General features: G+C 38.0%; 1 protein-coding gene across 3 annotated transcripts in view; it reads left to right on the top strand.

The window, feature by feature from the left end:
- Positions 1-27560, top strand: part of spega (striated muscle enriched protein kinase a) — a 418725-nt gene that overhangs the window by 371939 nt on the left and 19226 nt on the right. For all 3 annotated transcript variants that reach the window (XM_039756374.1, XM_039756377.1, XM_039756375.1), the window contains 9 exons: positions 3591-3659; positions 4075-6754; positions 7318-7470; positions 9779-9895; positions 14921-15088; positions 20802-20924; positions 22309-22473; positions 23685-24423; positions 25749-25988. In XM_039756374.1, the coding sequence (XP_039612308.1) occupies positions 3591-3659; positions 4075-6754; positions 7318-7470; positions 9779-9895; positions 14921-15088; positions 20802-20924; positions 22309-22473; positions 23685-24423; positions 25749-25988 (4454 nt within the window). The remainder of the gene's footprint in view (positions 1-3590; positions 3660-4074; positions 6755-7317; positions 7471-9778; positions 9896-14920; positions 15089-20801; positions 20925-22308; positions 22474-23684; positions 24424-25748; positions 25989-27560) is intronic.

Here is a 27560-nt window from a genome sequence, read left to right as displayed (position 1 = left end):
TGGGATCCTGAGGTGGATTTGTCATGTGGTGGGGGCAACAACGCGCTGTATCAGTGTATGCTTCAAACATCTCCTCTCACTCATACTATATGCTCTGCACTGCTGCACACTGTTAATGGCGCTCTATAAAATAAAAAAGGCCTAGTGTGTATAATCCACTTGTCTTTGTGAGAGTTGCAGTGATAATGCACCAAGTAAAAGAGACCAAGTCACATTTTTTTCCCAATAACAGTCTCCAGATTATTCTGCAGGATTTCCAGGCATTCCCAGGCAAACAGAGAAATACAGCCTCTCCAGCATGTCCTGGTTCTGCTCTAGTGAGAGTTATTCATAGCCACTCTTAATGCATGCCCAAGCCACCTCAGAAGATTCATCTCAAGCTTGTGGAGCATTACCTCCTTGTAAGGACTCTTTTCTTACCTTGCCATCTTTCCTTACCTTTAATGTTTAACAATAGGCCCTAGGATTGCTACTATGACATGCTACAGCTGCCTTTTGGCTACAATAGTTTCCACTACTAAGGCCTTGAATGAGTTACATTTAGATTCCTTATCTTAAACCTCCTGTAAGAAATAGGAAAGGCCTTCCTGGAGGTTCAGTTCATCTCAAACTTAAAATTATGTGCCCTTTAATTAGTTACAAGCCTAACTCAGTGGAAATTTAGGTTTTCCAAGTACGTCCAGTTGATACAGTTGTGTCAAGAATGCATTGTAAATTTACTGTACTTCTAGCATTCATTTTAATTTTACACATCATGCATTCTTCATTTTGTTTCTGAATATTTTGAGGCTCCATTAAATTGTTATTTTTGTGCAATGCTGCCAACATTTTGTGTTATTGGATTTCCTGGACCTGTCATTTTGCGTGCTATGTGTGCTGCGTGTATGATAAGCATGATGTCTTAGTGGCCAAAATATTTATATGGATGGCCACCTGTTTTAAACACTGGCTGAACTATGAGCAATTAGTTGAAAGACCACATGAGAGAATAGTGCTTAAGCAAACATATATCTATACTAATAAACGGCAAAGCCCTCACTGACTCACTCACTGACTGACTGACTGACTCATCACTAATTCTGCAACTTCCCGTGTAGGTAGAAGGCTGAAATTTGGTAGGGTTATTCCTTACAGCTTCCTTACAGTTGGGCAGGTTTCATTTCTAAATTCTACGCGTAATGGTCATAATTGGAAGCTGTTTTTCTCCATTTACTGTAATGGAGATGAGCTTGAAACCCATGGGGGCGGAGTTTCGTGTGACATCATCACGCCTTCCACGTAATCACGCAGTACGTAGAAAACCAGGAAGAGGCCCAAAAAGCGCTGAAGAAAACATGCATTATATAATTGAGAAGGCAGCGAAACAATAAGAAGCGAGCGAGTGACATATACAACCACATTCATGAGTTCTGCTACTTCGGAAACAAAGCACGATGTAAACCTAAATGTCAATGTACGAAAAAATATATCTTTTCAAGTTCTATTTAGTCCATATGTGTCAAACTCAAGGCCCGCAGGCAACATCCGCCCGCGTAATTATATCCGGCCCACGAGATCATTTTATATACTGTATTATTGTTATTAATGGCCCGGGGATATGAAGCACTGGTAACACAATAAACTACAGATCCCATAATGCAGCGCTTCAGCTGCCTTGCAACACTTACAGCGTCCCGCCGTCTCTTCAGTCGTTTCCTTACTTTGCGAAGGAAGCAGCTTTCTCAGAGCTTTTGCACTGTTTTATAAACGAACGATATATAAGAAAGTCCTTTTTCCTTGCACAACTATAAACCACATTTTACTTCACAAACTACCTTCACAAACAAAAACATATCAATCTGTTGATTCAGTTGTAGAAGTAGAAGACGCAGTTCATTATCCAGTAGAGTTTCTCAACACTCTAAATCCTCCAGGCACACCTGAGCATAATCTCATCTTGAAGGTTGGGGCACCAATAATGTTACTGAGAAACTTACAACCACCGAAAGTTTGTAACGGCACAAGACTTCAGGTCACATCTCTACAAAACAACCTAATTGAAGCAAATATATTTACTGGCAGTGCCTCAGGTGATACAGTTTTTATTCCTTGCATCCCCGTTATACCATCTAATCTCCCATTTCAATTCAAACGCGTTCAATTTCCAGTAAGGCTCTGCTTCGCAATGACAATTAATAAGTCTCAGGGACAAACACTACAAAAGGTTGGCATTGATTTGAGGCAGGATTGCTTTTCACATGGCCAACTGTATGTTGCATGCTCAAGAGAGAGCTCAGCACACAGCTTAGTCATATTACAACCAGAAGGTCGAACTGACAACATGGTATACAGAGAGATCCTTAACAATTAATTTTTTACATATTTTCCTTCAGTCTAAAAATGTTTACTTTTTTATTAATAAAAATATTCAGACAGTATTTCACCGCTGCGAAGCGCGGGTATTTTGCTAGTACAGTATATATTGTGGTGGACGGCTGGGGCTCATGCCCAGTTGGGACGCCTGGAGGATGGAAGAACTGGGAGAGGAGCAGTACCTCCCAGGAACATGAGAAGGTAGCTGCCATGGTGGGTGTTTGGGCCACAGGAATAGAGCTTAGAAGCTCAGCCTTGTGGGGACCTGTGGCCACTGCCAGGGGGTGCCTGGATGGCTCAGAAGCCATGGTATGCAGCACTTCCGCCACACCAGGAAGTGCTGCCGGACCAGGAAAAAGGTACACCTCGAGTGCTTCTGGGTGCCCATGCAGCACTTCCGCCACACCAGGAAGTGCTGCAGGAAGGTCATCAGGGAGCACCTGCAGCACATTCAGGTGCATTATAAAAGGGGCTGCCTCACTCCATTCGGGGAGCCGGAGTCAGGAGACAGAGGACAGAGCTTGCGAGGAGAGGAGTGGATGCTGCCAAAGAGAAAAGAAGAGAGAGAAGAAGAAAAGGGACTGAGCTTTATTGGGGTTTGTGCACTGTGTGAGCTGTGCTGAATTGGAAAGGAAGAAAATAAAAAAGTGTGAACTTGTGTAAGTGTGCCTCTAGTGTCTGTCTGTGCTGGGTTAGGGGCTGGTATAACACCATCTATTGTTGCTATATATATATATATTTTTTAATTTATTGGGAAATTATAATATTTATAACATTTGCACATAATACATTTTTCCAATTAAATTTTAAAATATATTTATGATTGATAATGGGACTCTAAAAGCTCATTAATCGTTACACAAAAGTCCCAAGAGCCACAGGTTAGGAATCTCTGGTCTAGTGACTTATAAATCTGTGACAGATACACATATCAAATAATGTTTTACTAATTATAGTAATGTTATTGTTATATTTTTTGGAACATCCTTGAACAGTGATAAAATATGGTAACCACTGCATCACCATGCCACCCAATTATCCATCACTAAATAGTTGAAAGACAGAATTGAGGAATTACCTATCATTTTAAAGTGGGATCAGAAGAATTTTTCTCTTCATATATTTTGCTACCTTGTTTGTGTTTTGGATTTGGATGACATGTACTATAAGCTATTTCTCACTGAATTATTTTCTTTTGTTCTTTTTATAATCCACTATATATTTTTTTTCTCTTTAAGACATTATCTAAAGGGAAAAGCATTTCTACAGAGCCCCTCAAGCTGTTTCAGTCTAGAAGAAAGTGGCAGGTAAATGTACTTAATAAAAAGGCTTTATTTTTTTCCTGAACAGAGTGAATTGTTTTCTTGATATTCATACATAATCCAATAACATGATCGCAAGTTGATTGAGCTCAGAATGTAGTCCCAGTCCAATTATATGTTTCATTGTAATTTTTAACAATCCACTTTGATTATATTACATTTTGCTGTATTTCCAGGCTGGTTAAATTGATAGTTATTTTTGTGAATTATTTTTCTGACATATTATTTTTCTAGTCACTGTAGTAAAATGTGACAACTATTTCCTAAACGTTACTGATTATCTACGGCACATGAGTAAAATGCATGTGAGATTGTAATTTTGAACAGCATTTCAGTCTTTATTTGATGGCTAAATACTATTTTGCTTATAGTTATCTGTTTTAATTTATGTATTTTTTAGCGGTCACTTATTAACTACAAATCTAAAATGGTGATGCGATCCATACCAGAACTTTTGGATGATTCATCCACCCATGTCTCCATAGCAGTTCCAAAGCACCTTAAAGAAGGTTCCCCTCCTCCTTCATCATCCTCAGACTCTGAGGACATTGATGAGCTGCCCTTCATTCCTATGCCCCTTACAATGGAGTTTTCCAGCTCTAGAATGTCACTTAATGAAATTCCAGCTGATGATGAGATGGTGGGACGTCCAAATGGGAACCTAGATGTTGTGGGGAAGGAATCAGAGGGACCGGTACCAATGCAGTGTGAGCCGCCATTTGCAAAAAAAGAAGTTACAGAAGTTCAAGGCAGGGGTCGCTCTAGGAAAAGGGCAACACAAGATGAAGATAACCAATCTTCAGATGAGGACATTTCAGAGAGACCAGACCATGCAAAGAGGCCTCTTAGGAAAGGTTCAAGTGTGGAGTCAGATAAAGGAGAAGGAAGCTCAAAGAGAGGAGAATTAAGGAGAGGCAGTTCTGCTGACAGTGCTCTGTTGCTACATATTAAGGCAGAAGAAGGAACTACTGATGGTCAAACAGAGGAACCCAAAAAGGGCCTCAAAAAGGCTCTTTCAATGGAACTTCCAAGGAGGAGTCCAAGTCCCGGGACTTTGGATGAACGTCGCAAGCTAAGTCATGAGGACTATGCATTAAAACTGGAATTAATGCGTCAAAGGTTACTCAGAGGTGGATCTGTAGACAAGAAAATGAGTGGCCTAAGGGAGCCCTTGTTAGAAACCCTTAGACTTGCAGAAGATGATCCACAGAAACGTTCCACTTCACTTGAACGCTATACACGGCCACCCCGTGGAAGCCCAGTTCCACCTCTTGCAAGGGCAGCATCAAGTGACACCCCTAGAGAAGTCTCTTTAGATCCAAAGGTGCTGCGTAAAAGTGCTTCTTTCAGTCAAGGTGACACTGAACCCATTCCACTCCACCGACGTTTAGGAGCCCCTTTAGAAATACCTCTAACTCAGATAGAGGGTAAACGACTACAAGAATGTGTTTCTATGTCAGCTCTCACTGAACAAACAAAGTTAGACTCTAGACCATCAACTCCAAGAGAAATTTCCTCCAAACCGCCAACACCAGATAGAGAAGAAATCGAAGGAAGTATGGCAGAAACTATTAAAACTTCAGAGAAAGCTGGAAGAACATTTGAAAAAGCAGAAAACACAACTCTGAAAGTAAGCAAACCATATGAAGTGAATGTTGATAAAGTTAAAAAGTTGAGTGAGTCAGTAAAGGAGACAGTGACATCCTCTGAAGACATGGTTGGCACTCCACAAGAGGAGACAGATATCTCAAAGAAAGTTGTTATAGACACAGATGTTAATGATATGACCAACAAAAAAGCTCCAATTCCAGCAGAGAAATCAAACTTAGTAAAAGAAGTATCTCAGAAACAAGTTCTGATTCAGTCAGTCATTGCCCCTTGTGTTGAACCTTCATATGATGAGAAATTACAAATGGCTAAGTTGCCCCCAGAAATTATTATTACCAAGTCAAGTACTGTAGTACCTTTAGAGATCGATATAAAAGGTCCTCAAAATAATGTTCCACTACAAGCTACACCTTCACCAACCACAAAGGTTTCATTTTCAGCTCCTTCTGCTCGACCTTCTGCCTATGCAGAAATTATGCAGGCTATTGTAGTTCCTGAACACAAAAACAAAGGCCAAGAAGCCAAGCCAGAAACAGAAATCTCAACAACTGCACACCCAGCTGTGTTTTCTAGAGTTGCATCAAATGAACAAACTAGAAAAGAACCCAGTCCGCCAAAAACTCCTCCACCACCTGCCTTATCGCAGCAAATCTCAGATCAGGATCCAAAACATATTATTGAAGATATAGCATCCGAAGAGGTTTTTGAGGCAAAGTTCAAAAGGCGAGAATCCTCTCTCACCCGTGGGCTGAAACTACTTACAAGGTCCAAATCAGAAGAAAAATCTTTCATTCTTCCCCCCTCTTCAGGTGAGGAAATTTACCGTCCTGGGCCTACTGGTGCACCGTTAGAGTTTGTTAAGCCTGAAGAACCTAAAAAGATAGAAGAAAGAGCAAAATCTGTTCAAGATCTGCGAGAGGCAGAAAAGGATACAAGCTTTATGAGGAGACTATCTTTACGCTTGAAAGGAACACCATCAACTGAGAGGAAGGAAGTGAAGTCTGGAGAAGAGAGTCCTGCTCTTGAACATTCAGCTCCAAAAAGAAGACTTTCATGGACTCTAGGTCGTAGCAGTTTCAGGGATAAAAAAGAGAAAGAGGTGGAAATGATACGAATGGAGCCTGGAGCTGAAAAACAGTCTTCCCAAGAAGTGGAGATCAAAGAATCTAGGAAACCAAATGAATCTCCCGTCTTGACAATGCGCAAGAAGATTGAGTCAACAGTGGCTGGGATTTCAATGAGGATACGTAGCCATTCAGAAGAGAGGAAGGAAGAGAAGAAAGGAGAGAAGGAAACAAAACAAGAGAAGAGGACACCTTTGCTTTCATTACTCCGTAGGTCTAACTCTGAGGGAACAAATTTAAAAAGACTGGGTGTGCCATCCAACCAGCTTGCATCCCAGTCTCATGCAGCACCATCTACAGAGTCACTTCAGTCTGAGTCTAGTGTCCAGTCAGAAGCTGCTGTGAAAAGTAAGTATATTATCTAATGCTATGAAATATTATAATAAATATGTTCAGCTATTTATCATTCATTAACTGGTAAAATTAATATTCTGAGTTATATAAGAAAACAAAGTTAAAACTGTTGTAAACTAATAAAATATTTTATATGATTCTTCCTGTATTTTTTAATTTGCAGTATTCAAGCTTTCTTTTATATATAAGCAGTTTCTCTCAGAGAAGAAAGAATAAGTGAAATTGTAATAGATATTGCAGTACCACCTACAGTTTTAGAAAATAAAGCACTGTCCAAGAATACAACCTGTAGTACATTGTGAAAAAGTTTAACACTTTACAATCTCGGTGCTAATCAGAAGCAGTCAGAGAATCAAAGTGTTTGAACTGTCCTCATGTAAAGAGTATAATATTAAAAGGGGGTGGAACGCTTTTATTTGAACAGGGTTAATCCTACAACATCTCTTAAGTTTTCAGTTTAGGGGATTTTGCATTTTATTTTTAACCAAGGTAGAGAGTATCATTTTTTAATTTCCCTATTTTTTGTATCATAACTCAAAGCATTGGTTTGTTTTAAGCTGCATCTGAAAGTGATCGTAGATCCAGGTGGGATCGGTGGGGACTGACAAGGAGCAAGAGAGAAAAAGGATCTTCTCAACCCAATATTCCATCGGCTATTGCTAGGGAGAATGGCACTCTGGATGGTCATCACTATACTAGATTAGCGTCAGGTAACTAAACTAATTATCATTTTTTTCATATAAAATTATTAATACTTACTACATTAAAACAGATCGCCACCCTGGGCAGGTTCTTGCTTTGTCCTTCATGCTGCTTGAATAGGCTATGCCACCACTTGGAATGACCAACAGAGGGCCAGCTGGAGGTGACTGCCAGCATTCTTTATGTTTGAGCACCACCACACCCCTGTTGCTTTTGCAATTAAATACAATTGGCCAGTTCAGAGCATCAACTAGATAATAACATACATACAAGACCGCAAGACAAGCACATCAGTGAGTCTTCATTATTTGTTAATTTATTTTTATTTTTAAAGTTGTGTTGTTTTTTTTTTATTATATTTTTCTCAAACAAATAAAAAAAACACTTTATTTTCCTCCCAGAAATGCTGGGTATTTCAGCTAGTTGTTAATAAAGATAGCACTTGTTCAGGACATTGTTTTTTTTTTTTTCTCAGATGTACCAAAACTTTAATGGGAATGAGCAAATATGAAAGATTCAATACTGAATCAAGAAATATTTGTCTATCCTTTTGGTAAATTTGAATTAGAAATACGTATTCTTCACAAAGAGAATGGTGGGAATCTGGAAAAAAACTACCTGTTCATGTTGAAATGTGTTCCGGTATGTTGGATGGATGATAGATGATTGCATGCAATGAAATATACCTTCATATCTTCTTCAGTGGCAAATGACATGGCAGGGTAATGATATTTCATCATATCCATAAAGACGCTGAAAAACCAAAGACTCTTCCATGCCAACACAGAAATGGCTATTTTATCTTTGTTTAATGCAATTTTCTGGAATGTTTTGCAGCATATAAACAACAACATTTAGTCATGTTCAGTTTTGCAAAAACTACACGTCTATGTGTTGCTAGGACCATCTTCTTCCAGCACATTGAATGCACAAGATCACTGAATGGCCATTTTTGTGAAAATATTTGGTGATTTCATTATTGTAAAAGACATGTTTTATTTCCAGTATATCTTAAATAGATGTGCATTGTATTTTTGATGGTGTATAGATCAAGGATATTTTATACCCTCTATAACACTAACAGGTCAGTTTAGACTGTAAACCACATATATTAAATTACATAGCACATTTTAGAACAGTGGGTTAACTCAGAGCTTGTGACATTAAGAGCACAAACAGTAAGGAGAAACATCTTAAATACTTCAGTGCTTTCCTGTTGTAAATATTTATCACTTTAATCTTCTTTATGCCATATTAATTTATATGTTCTCTGCTTTACATATTTGAAAATGACACCTTTTATTGGCTAACTAAACAGATTACAATACGCAAGCTTTCAAGGCAATTCAGGACCCTTTTTCGTGCAATCATTTTGCCTGAAGAAGGAGCCTGAGTTGCCTCAAAAGTCTGCATATTGTAATTTTTTAGTTAGCCAATAAAAAATGTCATTTTGCTTGACTTCTCATTACTAATTTTCTCATTGTTAATTTGTATAGATTATGCAAAATAATTACATTATAAAGGAACTTTTTCATTCCCTTATTATTATTATTATTATTATTATTCCATCCATCCATCAACCCGCTGAATCCGAATACAGGGTCACGGGGGTCTGCTGGAGCCAATCCCAGCTAACACAGGGCACAAGGCAGGAACCAATCCCGGGCAGGGTGCCAACCCACCACAGGACACACACAAACACACCTACACACACTAGGGCCAATTTAGAATCGCCAATCCACCTGCATGTCTTTGGAATGTGGGAGGAAACCCACGCAGACATGGGGAGAACATGCAAACTCCACGCAGGGAGGACCCGGGAAGCGAACCTGGGTCTCCTAACTGCGAGGCAGCAGCACTACCACTGCGCCACCGTGCCACCCCTTATTATTATTCCATTTATTATATTAATTATTATTATTATTATTATTCCATCTTTTATTTTAACAAATTCAACATTGTAGAAGTAGCCTTGCAATTGGCAGACACAGGCTTCCTCTTCCTCCTGATTAATAAAGGGATACTGAACGTGCTGATATAAATGGAATTTAACAGAACTAAAGAAGGAGAGGCTTCATTTTTGTTCAGTATGTTACCCATTTTGCTAAGAATCCATGCATACATTGACGGCTGATATACACAAAATTAGCAATTGTCTAATTGGTAGAGAGGATTTGATGATTAGCCCATGCAAAACGTTTGTCTTCTTCTATAAACTATCTTTTCTAAGACAGTATCACATGCTGTTTGTGTCAATTCTTGTCTTTCCTGCTACTTACAGTATTTATCCCCTCCCTCTTTTCACTTTTCTTTTAGACTTTCCTCCAGTGTTCCATATCAAACTGAGGGATCATGTGTTACTGGAAGGAGATCCCATTACCCTCTGTTGTTTGCCAGCCGGAAGCCCAACTCCTCACATCGAATGGCTCAAAGGTATTTGTATTTTCAAAGTGGCAGCTGTTAGATAAGTATGATTTAGACAATTTGGTGTTGACAGCAGAGAAGAAACGATCATATTTTTGATTGCCTTACTTATTTTCTTTGAACCCCCTGACTGCTTTTATCCTGAATGCTGCATTGCAGTGTAGACCTGAGAGCTGGGGATTAATTCTGAAATGTTCAGAATATTTGGTCATTATTGACAACAACTTCTTGATTTTGGCAACTAAGTTGTCTGCCATGGCACTAAATAATTTGGCAGTGCAGATGTATATATAGCAGCATCTAACACCCCCACAGTGGAAGTGAAAAATGGCAATGAATAACATGCAAAGCACAAAATACAATTCACACTCTACCCCATGTTTAATTTTTTGCCAAGCTTTAACTATTAATAGCTCATTGTTTTGCCAGTTATTTTTTATGGTCTTTGTAAGAACCGTAACAAGATGGGAACAAAAAGTTAAAAACATTAAATAAGCAAAAGGGAACAAACACTTGCTGCATATGATCCACTAATAAAATTTAAAAACTGTCAGCATATTTGTAAGACAATATGGATTTAGAAAACTTATAAAACATAGCATTATTCAGTACTCTCAAACTCGCTTAGTGCAGTTCAGAAACTTGGGTTAGTTAAGCCCTACCTCAGCATAACTGGAAGGATACTTGAGCAATGCGATAGTCCATCACAGGATTCACTTACAATGGCCAATTTTTAAATTGCCAGCTAACCCAACAAGAATGACTGATATATATATATATATATATATATATATATATATATATATATATATATATATATATATAATATATATATATACTAGCTGTGTAAGCCCGTGCTGTAAAAAGCCTGTGGTCCTAAAAACTATTGAAATCGTCAGAAAAAAAAATTGAACTGTAGAGATGTCAGGTAATTGAAAGGAACTACTCTGGGAATCGCTCTCCTAGGAGGATTTGTTTTGCTGACATGTTCACATCGCTTGTGCATTAGCGGCGGGAGGAAAAGTAAAAGGTATACCGTTTTGTCGATGTTAGTGGCTAGGTGACTTTGTGTTTCTTTTGAGTTTTCTTTTTATTGACGTGCCCGCCTCGCTTGTGTTATTAGCGGGCTGGCTAAGCAAGTTTTCTGTTTCTGTGGAGGTGGAGCCCTTACCCCGACTCCACCTTTTACTTCCGGGCCGGACAGACACACACACTTCCATGTGTAGATGTTTATATATAAGATTATTGTTACTTGTATATAATTTATATATAAAAGTTATTTTAACAGCTCTAAAAACAAATATTTTAGTTAAATGGTAATACCAACTTTGTGACACTTAGACTTCAATAGCAGGTCTTTACCGTGACAAATTAGTTGCCATTATTGCCTTACAATTCTTATTCTTCAATGGTGCTGATGGACAAAATTTGCAGTACCATTTTTTCAAGAAAACATGAAAAAATGCATCCTATGTGAATCTAATTATCATCATTCAACATAATGTACATGATCAATTGAAGCTTTTTAGAGGTTATGGGGGGTTGGTGTTGGGCAGTTTTTCCCATGACTTTTCTTTACTTCAAATACTGTAAAGCAGGGGGTCCGTGGACCTAGGTGGTCTATGGATGGGTTTCAGGGGGTCCATGAGGGCCAGATAAAAAATTAACATTTATATTCACTACACAGGCCGGTACTGTTGATTTTTCTTGCGTGAACTTTCTCAAGTGATTTTTCTTGCTTGTTACGTCTCTCACTGTTATTATTCTCAGGTATTACTTTTCTTGCAAGTATTTATCTCACTTAAGGCTAATGCATGAGTTACATACTTGTGAGAAAAATAATGTGCAAGAAAAATAACGGTGAGAAAAATCACGGGAGAAACGTCACACGAGAAAAATAGTGGTCACCGTACATGTCATATATGTATGAGACAATCAAATTTTAATAAAGTACATTATATTCATTGCATGCAAAGTGTGTTTATGTGAATTTTTCTGGGGAATTTGGTCCATAGCTTTCTTCAGATTCTTAAAGGGTTCCGTGCCTCAAAAAAGTAAAAAATTACTGTTCTAAAGGTTGAAAAAATACTTTGTCTCAGCTCTACTTTTGCAGTAAAATGATGCCTCAGAATTATCATGGTCTTAAAAAGTTGTTGTGATGCTAGATGATGACTTATATTGACTATAAAACACTGATGCAAATTTCTTTGTTAATTTTCATCATTTATGCTTATAGAATTTAAGTGTGTAGCAGTTGCGGGATGCTTAGATTCACACCGCTGATAAACTGATTTCTTTATTTCATTTAGGGATGTCAGGAACCCACTCAGCACTGACTTGGAATGCCCACTTACATAAAGAGACATATAAAACAGCAGTTTGGTATTCAAATGATAAAACATATGCTAAAAAAGTTATTAAAGTAAAAAAACAATTATTAAACAGCATGCTTGCAAAATCCCTCCCAAATTACTCCAACAATGATAATCATTTAATTAACATAGAAACTAACAAAACCTGACAAAACACCTCTACAGGTGGCACCTCTACATGATAACCACCTTTTTCCACCCTCTTGAACTTACACAGTTTTTAATATTTACAAAACGGATGGGATTAAATCATTTAGAGATTTGTATATAAATAATGTTTTTGTATCCTATGAACAATTAAACTATAAATACTGTATAGTCTCCCATCAACACAATTTTTCCACTATCTCCAAATTAGAAACTTTGCTAAACAAAATCTGCCCAATTTTCCTGACCTATTTCTATTCTAGAATAGATACTGATCAGTCTTGGGGACTCAGACAGCATTTCTATAATATATAAAATATATAATACTAGCCATGTGCGCCCAACTACGTTGCGCGTGTTAAAGTTGTCTGTGAAGGGCACCCTGTTTAAACGCGGCTGCCAGTCATGAACTGGGCCCTTCGTCGCACAGCATTATGATTTTTTATAAGGGAAACAAAATTACAAAAGAAAACCCTTGGACATTGATTCGATAGGAACGGCCTACTCGGAATCACTGTCCGAATAGTAATTATGTTGTGGTGTAGGAGCATTTCTGCTTCTGACCATTCACAGTCCGTCTCGTTTTCATGATGCTATCGTTTCCTCTCACGATGTCTTCTCAACTTTTCTCCAATCTTGCAGGTTGCTTTGTGGCAATCCAAAGAGTAAGGCAATATACACGGAGCAATGGTTATAAAAGGGGGACACATAGGTATCCAGGCTCTTAAAAGCATAAATAGGGATCACGAGAGATGCGCAGCACTCGCTACAACGTAACAATAATAATTTCTGGAACGTGCTGCTACATTGTCATTCATTTTACCCACTGTCTTTCTTTCATTCATATGTTACGTAGGCACGTACCTTTTATCTTCGGCAATCTCATTCTCTAACCAGGCCTCAGGAGCTAACCAGTGTAACACTGTCCATCACCCCTTTTGTTATTCTGGCACATTGTTGACATCTGTGAATAACAACAATGTACTAAACTGGAAGGTGGTCTACGCATGCGTGGAATTCGCAGACAAACAAAGATCAAGATCTACATGAAGATCTCTTTAGTTAATTTAAAGCACAACAATGTTTAGTTTGAATGTCTGTGTTTTGAGGTGTGACTGGAGTACTACAGTCTTCAGTAGTATAAGCCTGGAGGAGATTCTTAATGCAATGCCTATGTTTTAGCTGTCTCTCTACTGCCATCTAGTGCTTCTTTTTCTAATTCATTCGCGGACAAACAAAGATCAAGATCCAAATGAAGATTATATATAGAGATAGTAACATACAGTATTTAAAAAAGTTCCTTTCTTTTAAAGATCCCAGAGTACAGTGGGAAAAGGATCTCTTACTCAACATTTCAGAAACAGAGTGGAAGGCAGCAGCGCACAGAATTCACTCCATATGCGCAAAACATTCAATTATTTAACTTAAAATCTTTTATTGAATACATCTTTCGCATTTAAAATTGTCCAAAATGTTTCCACAGGGCAAGATTCAACCTTCAAATGTTGCAATTGAGCTCCAGCCTTACTGGGGCACATGTTTTAGGTGTGCACAAAATTAATATCATTCTGGGCCAAAATCTTTCAATGCCTTTCAGACAGCCATGGTGTCACAATAATTCCTAATTCATTAATAGTTGTGTTTGGGGTACTCCCAGATGGGCTTAAAGTGGAGAAAGACAAACAAACTGTAATTGCCTTTACTTATCTATTAGCGCATACTCCTATCTTGCTCAACTGGAAGAATCCCATCTCACTTCTTTTAAGTCAGTAGGTAACTGATGTTGTATACTATTTGAAATTGGAAAAAATCAAATTTCAAAAATTTTTAAAACCTGGGAGAACCTAATCAATAATATTTCAGAATAAGCATTTATAATGGGGGAAAAAGACTACTCACAGTAGTTTTACTCAGGCTATTGGCATTCCTCTCTTTCTCATGGGTGGGGGTTGAATTGAATTTAATTTTGTTAAATTTGATTTAATTGTATGGAATTATATGCTTTTATAAATTCAATAAAAAGATTAAAAAAAATAATGAATATGACAAAACAAAGTTTCAGGTTCAGATGAAGTTGACAAATAAACAGAATTCCCAAGTGAACAGCTTTCTGTATACAATTAAAGTTTTGTACTACCAAGATGCAGAATATGTGAAGAATTCCAGCCACTCCACAGACTTAAGACATTATATACCCCAGATCAGACCAGACAAACATCAGGCTCAAATGACAAACACAAATCCATAAAACTGTAATCCTCAGGTGGCTGTATTTGTAATCCAATATTGGTGTGAAAGTAATGAAAGCCTGCGCCCCTTCTTTTTTTCCTTCCAGCAATCCCCACTTCAAAGCCGACACAGCCCAAGAGCACAGTGCTTCCAGGGCTGCTGAGAACTGAAGTCCATACTGAGTAGCGCTGCTATAAGTGCTGGTTTTGTTATGTTTTATAAAAACTGTAAATTCTATATGCATTATCTTTTTCTTATTTTGTTTTCTTTTTTATTTCCCACCCAGATAAAAAACCAGTGGAATTTGACTCAAGGATCAGTATTGTTTCATGCCCAGATGGACGACAGCTGCTTATGATCATGAAAGCCTGCAAAAAGGATGCTGGACTTTATGAGTGTGTGGCCAAAAATCCTCTGGCTTCAGTCACTAGTTCCTGTTTACTGTCCCTTGCCAGTGAGAAAACAATCATTTTTAAATGTTATGCAGTCAATTAAGATGGAGCTGATTGGTTCATTCTTATATTAATACTGGGGAGTTTTAAGGTCACATTGTGATCAATGACAACTATAAGATCCAAATTAATCCAAGTATTTATAAAACAATTAGCTCAATTTAATGAACTTGTATAATAACTTAAACTATACTAAGAAATAAAAACTCAGATCACACAACATAGGCAAGCTGAATTAACATAGATTGACAGACAAAAGCAAAGTCTGTATCATAGTTTATCTGCTTTTATATGGACTTTGATATGATTTTGCTCAGAAATTAATCTTTTAACAACTGGAATGACTAAACCTTAATTTTCACAAAATACAGCATACAGAGGAAGTTTGAGGAGTTCTCGTCAACAAGTCATAGTAGTCAATGGAATCTCTGATAACATAAAATAAATTAATCTTTTTTGTGTTTTGTTCCAGGAGAGGTAGGCCCATAAAGAGCCATAATCTAAACTAAAAGTAGGACTGAATAATATTTTTTAAGGGTATTTGTTGAACACTTCTGCCCTACTCCATTTACTCATCAGTACTTTTTATGCTACCATTTGGTCCATTAAAGAGATAAAGCCCAAACTGTAAATATTTAGCTATTCATGTTTATTTGGTAATATTTGTTCCATGTTTACTGGTATCAGTTGTGGGAAGTAATTAGATTTCATGACGGGATTTATAGGCAACATTTTTGTACACCTTTATTTTTCTAATATACTGCTATATTTGTTGATTTAAGACAAGCAATGGTTTTCTGTTTGGGAAGGTGGGAACTTGAATGTGTTGCTTGAGGCTTAATATTGGCTAAATAAATCATAATCACTGTGGGGAGGGTGGTTACCTGAATGTGGGATTCCGGCTGATTTATAGTCCTCTTGTAGGTTATACAAGGAAGGCAATGTCATGGATTGATTAAACAAGTGGAAATGAAGTAGAAATGCATTCAAAATGGCAACCAGAAGGAACTTTTTTTTTACATGAACAATAACGAGAATCTAGAATCATGCCACCGAATAATGGGGTTGAGACCCTGACAGTTTTTCAAAGCTGATTAAATTATATATTAAAACTATTTAACAATTAAGCTTCAATGATCTGAATAGCTTCCTCTAGACTGTAGACATTTTTTTGAGTTAATATACCTTGTTAACCCAGAGGAGAAATTGTCTTTTCTCATGACCCTTGGAGGTTAGAGTGCATTGCTAGCCATTGTATGGCACCCCGGTGCAATTTTCAGTTGAAGAGCCTTACTCAAGGGCCCAACAGTGGGACAGTAACAGGATTTGAAACATGAACCTCCCAGATACCAGTGCAGATCCTAGCCATAGAGCCACCACTTTATTTTCCTATGTAGAAAGATTTCAATAGACTGTAATGGAGCATCCTAGAACTTATGAAATCAGAATAATGTTTGAGTAAACAGACATGAAGCGTTGATTGATCCCTTGCAAGACTAGATTTCCCAGTTATTTTTTTTTTTAAATTGAATAGCTGGATTCTTTTTGTTAATGGAAAGCAAAATCCAGTGTTCTATAAAATAATAGATAAGACGAAACTACTGTATGTGCTACTTCTTTGTTGTCAGTGGTGTTTCTTTAATCATCACCTTGAGCCACTAGCATGAGAGTGCACTCTTTGTCTTTGCTGAGCTCTTACTCCTTAAGATATGCCAAGAGTTTAGTTTGTTAGTCAAGAATTTAAATTTGGATTAATAGCACTGTATCTTCTTTCAAAATGGCTTTATGGGAAATCAGAACAATGAGGTCTTGGAGGGTAGCAATGGCTGCATCTTTCTATGAGATAGCAACAAAGGAATGTGATGTATATTATGATGAATATTATATTTTTTATCTTGATTTTCAGAAAGCATTTGATAAGGTCCAACATCAAAGTACAAAATGTGGGAGTTTAAGGCATAGTGTGGATGGGTCAATAATTGGCTAAAACACAGGAAGCAGAGGATGATGGTGAGAGGAACCTTCTAAGAACTGGGTGATGTTAAGAGTGGTGTCTCTCAAGGGTCAGTGTGAGGGCAGCTGCTTTTTTTAATATACATAAATGATCTGGATAGGAATATAAGCAACAAGCTGGTTAATTTTACAGATGATACCAGGCTATGAGGATTAAAAGATAACGTAGAATCCACTGAATCATTAGAGAGGGAATTCGACAGCATACAGGCTTGGGCAAATTAAAGTTATTGCAAGTAAATGTTAGGCGTTACACATAGGAAGTGTTAGATTTAAACAGTCAATGTGAGGCTGAAACTTAAAAGTACCCTCTTAGGAGTAGGATGTAGAAATCATAGTGGACTCGTCACTTTACACCTCAAGACAGTGTCCAGAAGCCGTTAAGAAGGCTAACAGAATGTTAGGTTATATAGCACGATGTGTGGAGAACAAGTCGAAGGAGGTTATGCTCAACCTTTATAACACATTAGAAAGGCCTCATCTTGAGTACTGTGTGCAGTGTTGGTCTCTGGGTGACAAAAAAGACATGGCAGAACTAGAAAAAGTCCAAAGAAGAGTGACTAGGCTGATTCCACAGCTACACTAGATGAGTTATAAAGTGAGATTAAAAGAGTCAAGCCTTTTCAGCTTAAGCAAAAGAAGATTAAGAGGAGAGATGAATGAAGCATTTAAAATTAGGAAGGGAATTAGTACACTGTTAATTAAAATTAGTTAATCAAGAACACTGGGACACAGTTGGAAACTTGTTAAGGGTAAATTTTGCACAAACATTAGTACGTTTTTCTTTACACAGAGACACAGACACATCAAATAAGCTACCAGGTACTGTGGTAGACAGTTGGACTTTAGGGACTCTCAAAAGTATTCCTGATGTTATTTTAGAAGAATTAGGTGCAGAGGATTGGTGAGCTTTTGTTGGGCTGAATGGCCCGTTCCCACAAAAAGTTTTTCTGATGTTTTTCCTCCAGCCCAAATCCTTAATTAGAAGTCAAGTACTGATAACTTGGTATTCAGTTTTATGACTTCTCAGTACTTTCATTCTGCCAAAGTTAATTGTTCTTCCATTTTACACTTTCATGTTATTATTCCTCAGTTCTTCACTTTTTTCTCTTCAGTTTCTTTTAAAATGTTATATTAAAAGTAGACACTTTATGATGAACACTCACGAGTGTAAACAGGACCAAATTATATGCTGAATTGTTAGTTCCTTTGTCTTTTGCATCTCACTGTTAGTTAATTAAACTGGTTTTGAAAACAAGAAGCAGTGACTACACCTGTGTAGGATAAAAAGAAACAACTAAGAGCAGTGTGCCTTAAAAAGTGAGTTAAAGAAAATAAATAAAGCAGCTTGAGCAATAATTGGGTTCTAATTCAGAAATTGCTTTGGAGCAAAAACCTGAAGCCACAGTAGCATTTCAGGATCAAACCTGAAGACTCCTGCTGTACAGTATTTCCTGAATGTTTTTTTTATACTGGCACGCTGTGTTAGGTTTTTTTTTTGTCTTGACCAGGACGCTGCCAGGATGGACTAAGTAAGGTCTACTGTGATTGAGAAAGCAGAGTAAGAGGGTTCAGTATAAGGATGAATTGATGTTTATATGTTTACATTGTATTTGTAATGTTATCAGTTTTTTTCACATTGCCTATTCAATTGTCATACTAATAATGTTTGTGTGGTAATTTTTAGAGTAACCACAGCATTTATTTTGGTAATTTCTGTTCTCATATTTGTAGTTAATTATTCTTGCTTTATTTGTATGTTTTTAAATTTTGACTGGAATACTGGAAATAGTGCATGCGGCTATTAGGGGGTGTACCAGCACAGCAAACCCCAGACACATCTACCACAGACATAGTCTTGATTTCAATTCCAGTTCTTTTCTTTAACTAACAAAGTGTACAGTATCTTGTACAGGTTTCTTACCCACACTGCTGTAATGGGTTGCAACACCCAACAGTATGGCACAGCACTTTATCTTCCAATCTTCTCCACTCCACCCAGGCGAGAGTTGTCCGTCAATTCTCCTGACCCAGGGACAAGTGGAGAGTTCTCCTTTAACTCCCAAACAGGGAGTTTTTTGTTTGCTCAACCTATTCTGACTGGGAAGCCCTTCTGGATCAGATGGGACCACACTGGTCATAGTGCAGTCAATATCTGATGCCTCTTCTTAGCAGCCTCCACAGAACCTGGAAGGACAGCACCATGGGATCACAACTCCCATGATGCCCTGCAGGTATCCATACTAGGGCTCAGCAGATGGGATGTTGCTGCATAGTATATGGGGTGAGGCTCTGCCAATGGCAGGTACCCACTATCCCAAGCCCACCCTCTGTGTTGCTCCACGGCTGCTGGGACTCTAGCCTTGGTGTATGGTTACAATAACGTACTTCCGAGGACACACTGTGGTACAGAGGAGAAATATTAAAGCTCTCTCTCTGATCTACCTCTAAATTGGCATCCTGTGAAGGCAAGGGAGTAGGATCCATCCTGGTTGGGATGCTGATTCATGCTGGTTCATCCCCGCACAAAGTCCTTATAGTGCCCTTTCCTCAACATGCTTTGCAAAACACAAGAATATACATCATTTAAAACTGAGTAGAGAGATAGAGAGAGAGATGTTGGGAGCATACACTGATACAACATGTTGCTGCCCCCACAACAAAACTGAGTAAAGCAATATTTATTAATAAATTGTATTCATGCTAGTATCTTTGTTTTTCAAAAATTGCTTGAAAATCAGAGTTATTCACAACTGCTTAATCCTGAAATTGGATTAATTTTCAAAAAAACAGCACAATGCTTAGTAGAGTGGCATGGTGGTACAGTGGAAAACATTGATGCCCTCATGGAAGCATTGCCCTAGGTTGAAACCTGTTACTCTGTCCATATCAGTGTGGAGTCAGCAGTCTCCTTGTTATTTTTCCTGTTGGGTAGTCTGGTTTCCTTTCCTTTTCCCAAAGACGTGAGAGTTTGGTTAACTACCCAACTGTCTGGAAATGTGTGTGAGAGACCTTGCAATGGACTAACATCCATCCAGGGTTTGTTCTGACTTTCTTTTAGGATATGCTGCACTTAATTAGATGTAAGAGGGTCTGAGAATGTAGAGTAATTTTTATCACAGAATTCATGTAGTATATTACCATATTCACATGCTCTATGCCTTGCCAAAAGGGTCAGAAAGAAAATGAACATCAGAAAGCCACCTAGTGAGTTTAGAGTTGGTGATTATAATCAACGCTTAATTTAAGAAATGTTTCTAGAAAATAGTGTTGATACAGAGCTGCCAAACATTAAAAGAATTTGAGTAGTTCTCTGCTGAGTAAATCTGACTTTATTTCATTCTGATTAGTGCAGTCACATTATTCACCTTATAAAAAATTAGGGGAGGAAGGATCATCCAGTTTATCAAGTTAGTACGGTGACCTAGTTTTCTAAACAAGGTTATCACAATAATTAACTTATATTGCAATAGTTGTTCATCTATATTGAAAAGATCTATGGGACGGTGAGAATCTTAAGGTAGCTTCAAGGGTGTTTAACAAAGAAAGGAGTACTAGAGCGATTCAAGAAAAGGACAAAAATAAAAAACAGGTGTTTTTGTTTTATCCAACTTTAAAATGTGTATAGCTTTTCTACTCCAGAAGCAAAAAATCTATGAAGAAATACATATCAGAAAAATATTTTTTTTTGTTTGGTTACAGGACTTCCTAGTCGTCCAGGAACACCTGAAATACCCCAAAGATACAAAAATACAGCACTGATATTATGGAAACCTTCTGACTCTCGCACACCCTGCACCTACACATTAGAACGCAAGACAGAAGGTATGTATCTACTTAAACAACTTATTACTGTCATGCAGTTTCAGCAGGTTTCACTCCCTCCACCCAAAGAAATCTCACTACGAAGTACCACTCAACAATGGTGCAATCCCGCAGCGGAGTGTCCATGTTCATTTAACCTTGGCTTCAAATAAATTAACAGCTGAGTGCTGTGCTGTATGTGTTCAAACTACCCAAAAGCCATTGCGAGCGTGTTGTATTGCATCAGCTTCTATCCTTTGCGATTATTGCATAATTTTCATGTTTCCTTTAATTTTTAATTTACCCTTGTATAATATTTTTCATGCTCTTAATGTGAAATAATTTGACAACTTGTAGTTACAAATAAGCTATAGGTACTAGAAGTTATAGCATTGTCACGTGTATGGAATACAATGAAATTTTACTTACCTGTCTGAGCAGCATACAGCAGGTCACCATTCCCCAAAACTATGATGAACAAGAATGAATTAAAATATATACATGTAAAAGTAATTTTAGTTTTAGTCACAGGATGAAAAATAACAAAAAAATGTCTCTGTGCAGTGGTGGGAAGGCCTGGCTGGGCCCAGCTAATCACTTCATTGTGTATGAAATTTTCCTTTAAATTTTGTAATTGATTGGATATTTGTTATTTTATCTTTCCTTTGGTTTCGAAGTGGTATGTCAAATCCCATTGGTTTACTAAATTTTCAATAAATATATAAATGGGGCAGTGTTACAGTGTATGTGTAACCTGGATTGTAGTAGTCATTAGAAGTTAACAGAACCTTTTGAGGTTATTATCATTGTCATCAGTTCATCTCAGTAACTTGACTATCTCATCATTTCAACATGATCTTGCAGAAAATCTAGATTGTGTTAAAATCATCAACCACTTCAATCTTTTAATTAATAAAAGATTAAATATTAATTATTAATTGGGATTAATAAAGTATCTATCTATCTATCTATCTATCTATCTAGTATCTATCTATCTATCTGTCTAAAGCCCAGACGCCTGCATCTGCCATTAAACTGTACAGGACAGATAAAGAATGATTGTGTGTGTGTGTGTGTGTGTGTATCCATTGTGACCCAACATTTGTTTGCCTTGATGATTTTTGCTCAGCTTTTTCATGGTCCTAATAATTCAGTTATTTGAATGTACCACAATATGAACAGATGTATTTTTTGGAAAAGTGCACTTATACATCCTACTAAAAACTAGAATGCCCATTTTTACACAGACCCACCCAAAACTCTGTTGCTGGCTACGCCCCTGGTACATTGACTTTAAAACTGATTCCTAATAAAAAGGCAATAGTATCCTCTGCTATATAACTTTTATCTCATTTAAAGTTTCAGAAAAAAAATAATATCTTGTTATCATCTTCACTTTCTTTAGGAGATTCTGATTGGCTTACGGTGACTACAGGTGTGGCAGACTGTTATTATAATGCTACAGAACTGCCAATGGGCAGTACCTTAAAGTTCAGAGTGGCGTGTGTCAATAAAGCTGGCCAAGGCCCATACAGTAATTCCTCTGAAAAAGTACAGCTTGATTCACCAGGTAAGAAAATATAATGCATCTTCAAGGAAGCATTTTTTGTAGTTTTTATCTCTAAGGTGCTAATCCTTTATTTGGATTGTCTGTTATACTGGACATTTGCCAAAAATTAAAATACTTTAACTACAGGGTGCCACAGAAAAACTGGAACTCTTGATATGCGTTGTGGCAGCCATGTACAGTTGGCAGCACTGCAGAACAGGGACCTTGAGCTTTAAAAAATTTCGCCATTTAGTAATTTAGTAATCAATTGTAAGGCAATCAATGGCAGCTGTGCGAGAATCGTTCGGTAACCGTGTCATCTGAAGATTCGGTGACATTCCCTGGCCCTCAAGATCACCGGATTTGTCCGTTTGTGATATTTTCTTGTGGGCTACCTTAAGAGTCGGGTCTACGACTCGCCAAGGACACTGAATGAATTGAAACAAAGAATTCAAGACGAAATTCGTGGCATCCCAGCTGAGATGTTGCAGCGATCAATGGGGAACCTCAACAGCAGATTGGAAGAATGCATACGTACAGAAGGACACCATCTACAGGACGTAATTTTCAGACATTCATCATTTGGATTACTACCTCTTAAAAGGCAAGTTGTAGTGGTTCAATTGCTGTCAATAAATTTTTTTTGTTGGATTTCTTCTATTTTTATTGGGTTCTTCAAAGGTTCCCGTTTTATTGTGTCACCCTGTATTTTTATCATCGATATGTCAATCTTCCAAATTGCAGTATAATTTTGGTACCAATGAAAATGGTCAGAAATCTTTGTATGCAGGGAGAAGATTCTACCAATGTTAAAAAGAAGATAAACATCCGAATGCTGGTACATACTTAACCAGAAACCAGATCCTTTCTCATGTCAAGTTCACATCCAGTCTGGAAGTTCACACCTTACTGTAATCACATAATTCTTAATTCTTTAGAAACTGAACCTTACAGGGCTTCGTGTATATGCAATGTAGACTTGACTCCATGATTTTCTTACATACATTTAAATGTGATATTAAGGGGCGTTTTGCATTTTCAGGACGACGTTTATCAGTTTCTTTTTTAATACTGATGATACACTTAGTAAAGAATTGTATTTTATTTTATGTAATTGTCAGAAGAATACAGAGATACATTACAGGTACAGTACCTTAGGTATATTGTTGCTTTATTGCTAGAAGAAACAACCTTTCCAATACTGACTAAACTAAGTTTAATTTCTTTCACAGATATGCCAAAGGCCTCACCAAGTCCTGCTGTTCCCAAACCTGCTTCTTCCATTCCGCCTTCCGTTAGCAAATCCAAAACCCTGCCTGCATCAGAAGTAGCACCCCCTGAAATGCCTAAACCTGCTTCTCCCTCTATTCCTCAGAAACCAGCTGCAGATGAAATCATCTCATCGACAGCACAAATGCAAATCCAACCCCCAGCTCCAGTTGACAGTACAGTTCCTGTATTATACTCAGCTCCATCCCCAGTCCCAGTTACATCTCCAAGTCCAGTTTCCACCACAGTCGCTACATCTCCTACAATCAAGACCACACTCACACTTACCGTGACCACACCTTCTTTGGTGGCCCAGCCCACAACCTCTCCATCTCCTCCACCTCCTGTCTTACCAAAGCCAACAACACCAGTCAGCTTGGTGACTCCCATTTCCCCAGTGACTGCTGTCACCCCGCCACCATTGCAATCTCCATCTGGTGTCATTGGCAAACCAATCTCTTCTGTTCCTATGTATGTTCCAGCCACCTTAGTTCAAACCCCTCCTACTCAAGTCTCATCTCTCACACCACCTGTTGTGCTGGTGACAAGTCTTAGCCCTGTTGGTGAGGGCCCCTCGACACCCAGTAGAATAACCCCTACAGGCAGAGTGACACCCTCTGCCAAATCTGTAGACAGCAGCACAACCGCTTTACGACAAGGTGTACCTCAGAAACCTTACACCTTTATGGATGAGAGAGCCAGGTAGGAAATGTATTTCTATTATATTTGCACTGATAAAACCATCAGAGGACTTGCTGACATTATTTTTTCACTACTGGTTGAGCATTTCTAATCTGAAATGCCAGGGACAAGGCGTATTTTGAATTTTGGATATTTTCGAATATTTGGAAATAATACTGAGATATCTTGGGGACAGGACACAAGTCTAAATACAAAATTCTATTTATGTTTCATATACATGTTATGCACATAGCCTGAAAATAATGTTATACAGTATTTCTAATAACGTTGTTCATGAAATAAATATTGTGCACAGTAGAATCAGCACAATATCAGTATCAGCTGTTAAACAACAGCAACAACAAACAATGGGAGGCTTTAAGTCTCCACCTGCGATGCTGTGTTTTGATTAAAAGCTTACCGTACATACAGTAGAGAATAGGCAGAAAACACAGTGAGTGATGCATGTAGGTCCAGCAGTGACAATGGTTGGTAGCAAACTGGCGCCAAGTGAACATCAGAGCACGTGTTCTCTCTTTGCAGGCACCATAACTTTTGAGTCTCACCACTCACTCCCCATCCCATGCAGCACTTTGAAAGTGCCACACAGCTGTTATTGTACCTTTCACCCTTTGGTAATGCATCAGCAGCCCAAAACTCTAATGGGGATCCCCTAGCCAGTCCAGCTCATCTCTTGCATGTTGCTACACTGCTTGAAATTTAAAGAGAGGATTGAAGAAATCAGTCGTAATGGTTAAATACCATATCATGGGTTATTCACATCTATTCATCACTAAAAATAAAATTTAGAGGAACACTGGGTCAGAGCCCCACATGGGTAAGTGATTTGTGGCATCATGTCGGCGCTCAGAAAGTTTCAGATTTTAGAGTGTTCTGGATTATGGAATTTCAGATTAGGACTGCTCAAACTGTACCATGTACTTATTTGTGATGCATGCCAAGTCTGAAGTATGCACATTTTATACAATAATTTAAAAAAGAAACTGGGAACATTATTTTAATCAGAAAAAGTTGAGATGTAGCCATTAGTTATTCAGGTTCAACAGCATGAGTATACAATTTCACAGATAGTCTAAGTTGGATTTCATTTAATGAAAATGTTTTATCTGCACGTATAAAAGTTTAATTTTGTAGTCCAATGATTTGCATTATTGGCAGTAGAGTTTTGTGTTCACTTTTGTTCTTAATCACAAAATCATAAAGACTCTTATGATTTTCTGTTAATCAGACTGCTTATTTCTCATTCTTATGTGACAGGTTTAATAAAATATTACATGCAAAGGTCTTTAAAATATGTTGTTTGCCTTTATGACTAATAATACTAGGGGAAGATATGGTGTGATCCGGGAGTGTAAGGAGAATGCTACGGGAAAGCAATTTATGGCCAAAATCATCCCATATGAGGCGGAAAGCAAGCAGTCAGTACTTCAGGAATATGAGATCCTCAAGTCTCTTCGACATGAAAAGGTTATGGCCCTTCATGAGGCTTATGTGACACCTCGGTATCTGGTCCTCATCTCAGAATCGTGTGTTGGCAAAGAGCTACTGTATAGTCTCATAGACAGGTGAGAGTTTACTAAAATCTTTGTGTGTAAAACAGTCTGAACTAGTCAAGATTCAGTAAATAGATATAAAATAAATGTATACAGCATATAAATATAGAATACATTATACATTTTATAGAAATGTTATATATTATGTATTTCTATTATATAGAAATATATTGTGATGGCCTATTGGTTCGTGCTGCTACCTCACACCACCATAAACCTGTGTTTGGTGTCCTGTGTATTCACTGCCTGTGTGGAGTCTGCAGGTGTTAAATTAATTGACATCTCAAAATAGACCCTGGTACAAGTCAAAAATCCTTTGTCCTCTGAAAAGTGCAAACATTTTTGGAAAGCAAATGACATCCAAATGGAGACAAACAAGATGCCAGATGGCGTGAAAACACACTTGGTAATGCAGATAGAAATGCTATTTATTAGAATGTAATCTGTTCACAGGTCCAATGCTATGTATGATAGTAGCTGTGTAATCAATAAATTGATATTTTGTGATGTGCTGAGCTGTATTATTCTTTGTGTAATGCATGGAACATTTGCAGAAAGCACCTGGTTTGGGCTATTTGGGAAATACATTTCAGCTAAAACGGGACAGACCAGAAACATTAAGAAGGACCAATGATAATCCTTCAATTTTAGAAGGATTGCCATGGTGTTCTGGCACTTTCAAGCAAATTCTATGCAAATTGTTTCAGGGACAACAGGAGCTAGTAGCAGGAGTTCTATCCTGGTATTCTTGGTCCAAATGGAGGCCAGCTCTTTACCCAGAGGAGATTTCAGAGGTACCAGAGATGAACATAGAATTTGTTATGGGCCAAGGCTTAGAAAATCATTGAACTGAAGAGTTCAGGCAGAGCTGAGACAGACGAGGGTTCAGTTATCAGAGGGAAGGAAAACCAGGAAGAGTAGTAAGAAAGTGTTGGTGGTGAGAATGGCATGTGCTTTAATGTGTTTGAGGAGCGTAAATGCAATCGGAAAGGATCAAGGACCTGTTAGAAATAGTCAAAAAGGACAATAGGTTTTCTGTTTGCATGCTTTAATACTTTGACTTGTCCCTTAATCCCACCTCCTTGAATCTATCCATCGATCCATTATCCAACCTGCTATATCCTAACTACAGGGTCATGGGGGTCTGCTGGAGCCAATCCCAGCCAACACAGGGCACAAGGCAGGAAACAAACCCTGGGAAGGGTGCCAGCCCACCGCAGGACACACACACACACTAGGGACAATTTAGAATCGCCAATCCACCTAACCTGCATGTCTTTGGACTGTGGGAGGAAACCGGAGTACCGGGAGGAAACCCACGCAGACACGGGGAGAACATAAAAACTCCACGCAGGGAGGACCCAGGAAGCGGACCCAGGTCTCCTAAATGCGAGGCAGCAGCGCTACTACTGTGTCACCGTGCCACCCTAATAATAAAATAAATTGAATAAAAATAATTAAATGTCCAGTGAAAGAGTGAAGCTTTTGGATATATTTTGTATATGACTTTAGAATAATGGAAAACACATTTATTTGAAATGCCCATCCCTAATTTTTAGAAATTCTACTTCTGTGTCATAAATT

This window comes from Polypterus senegalus, chromosome 6, assembly GCF_016835505.1.
Source record: "Polypterus senegalus isolate Bchr_013 chromosome 6, ASM1683550v1, whole genome shotgun sequence".
In the NCBI taxonomy this organism is placed as follows: Eukaryota; Metazoa; Chordata; class Cladistia; order Polypteriformes; family Polypteridae; genus Polypterus; species Polypterus senegalus.
This window is presented reverse-complemented; position numbering and strand designations above follow the sequence as displayed.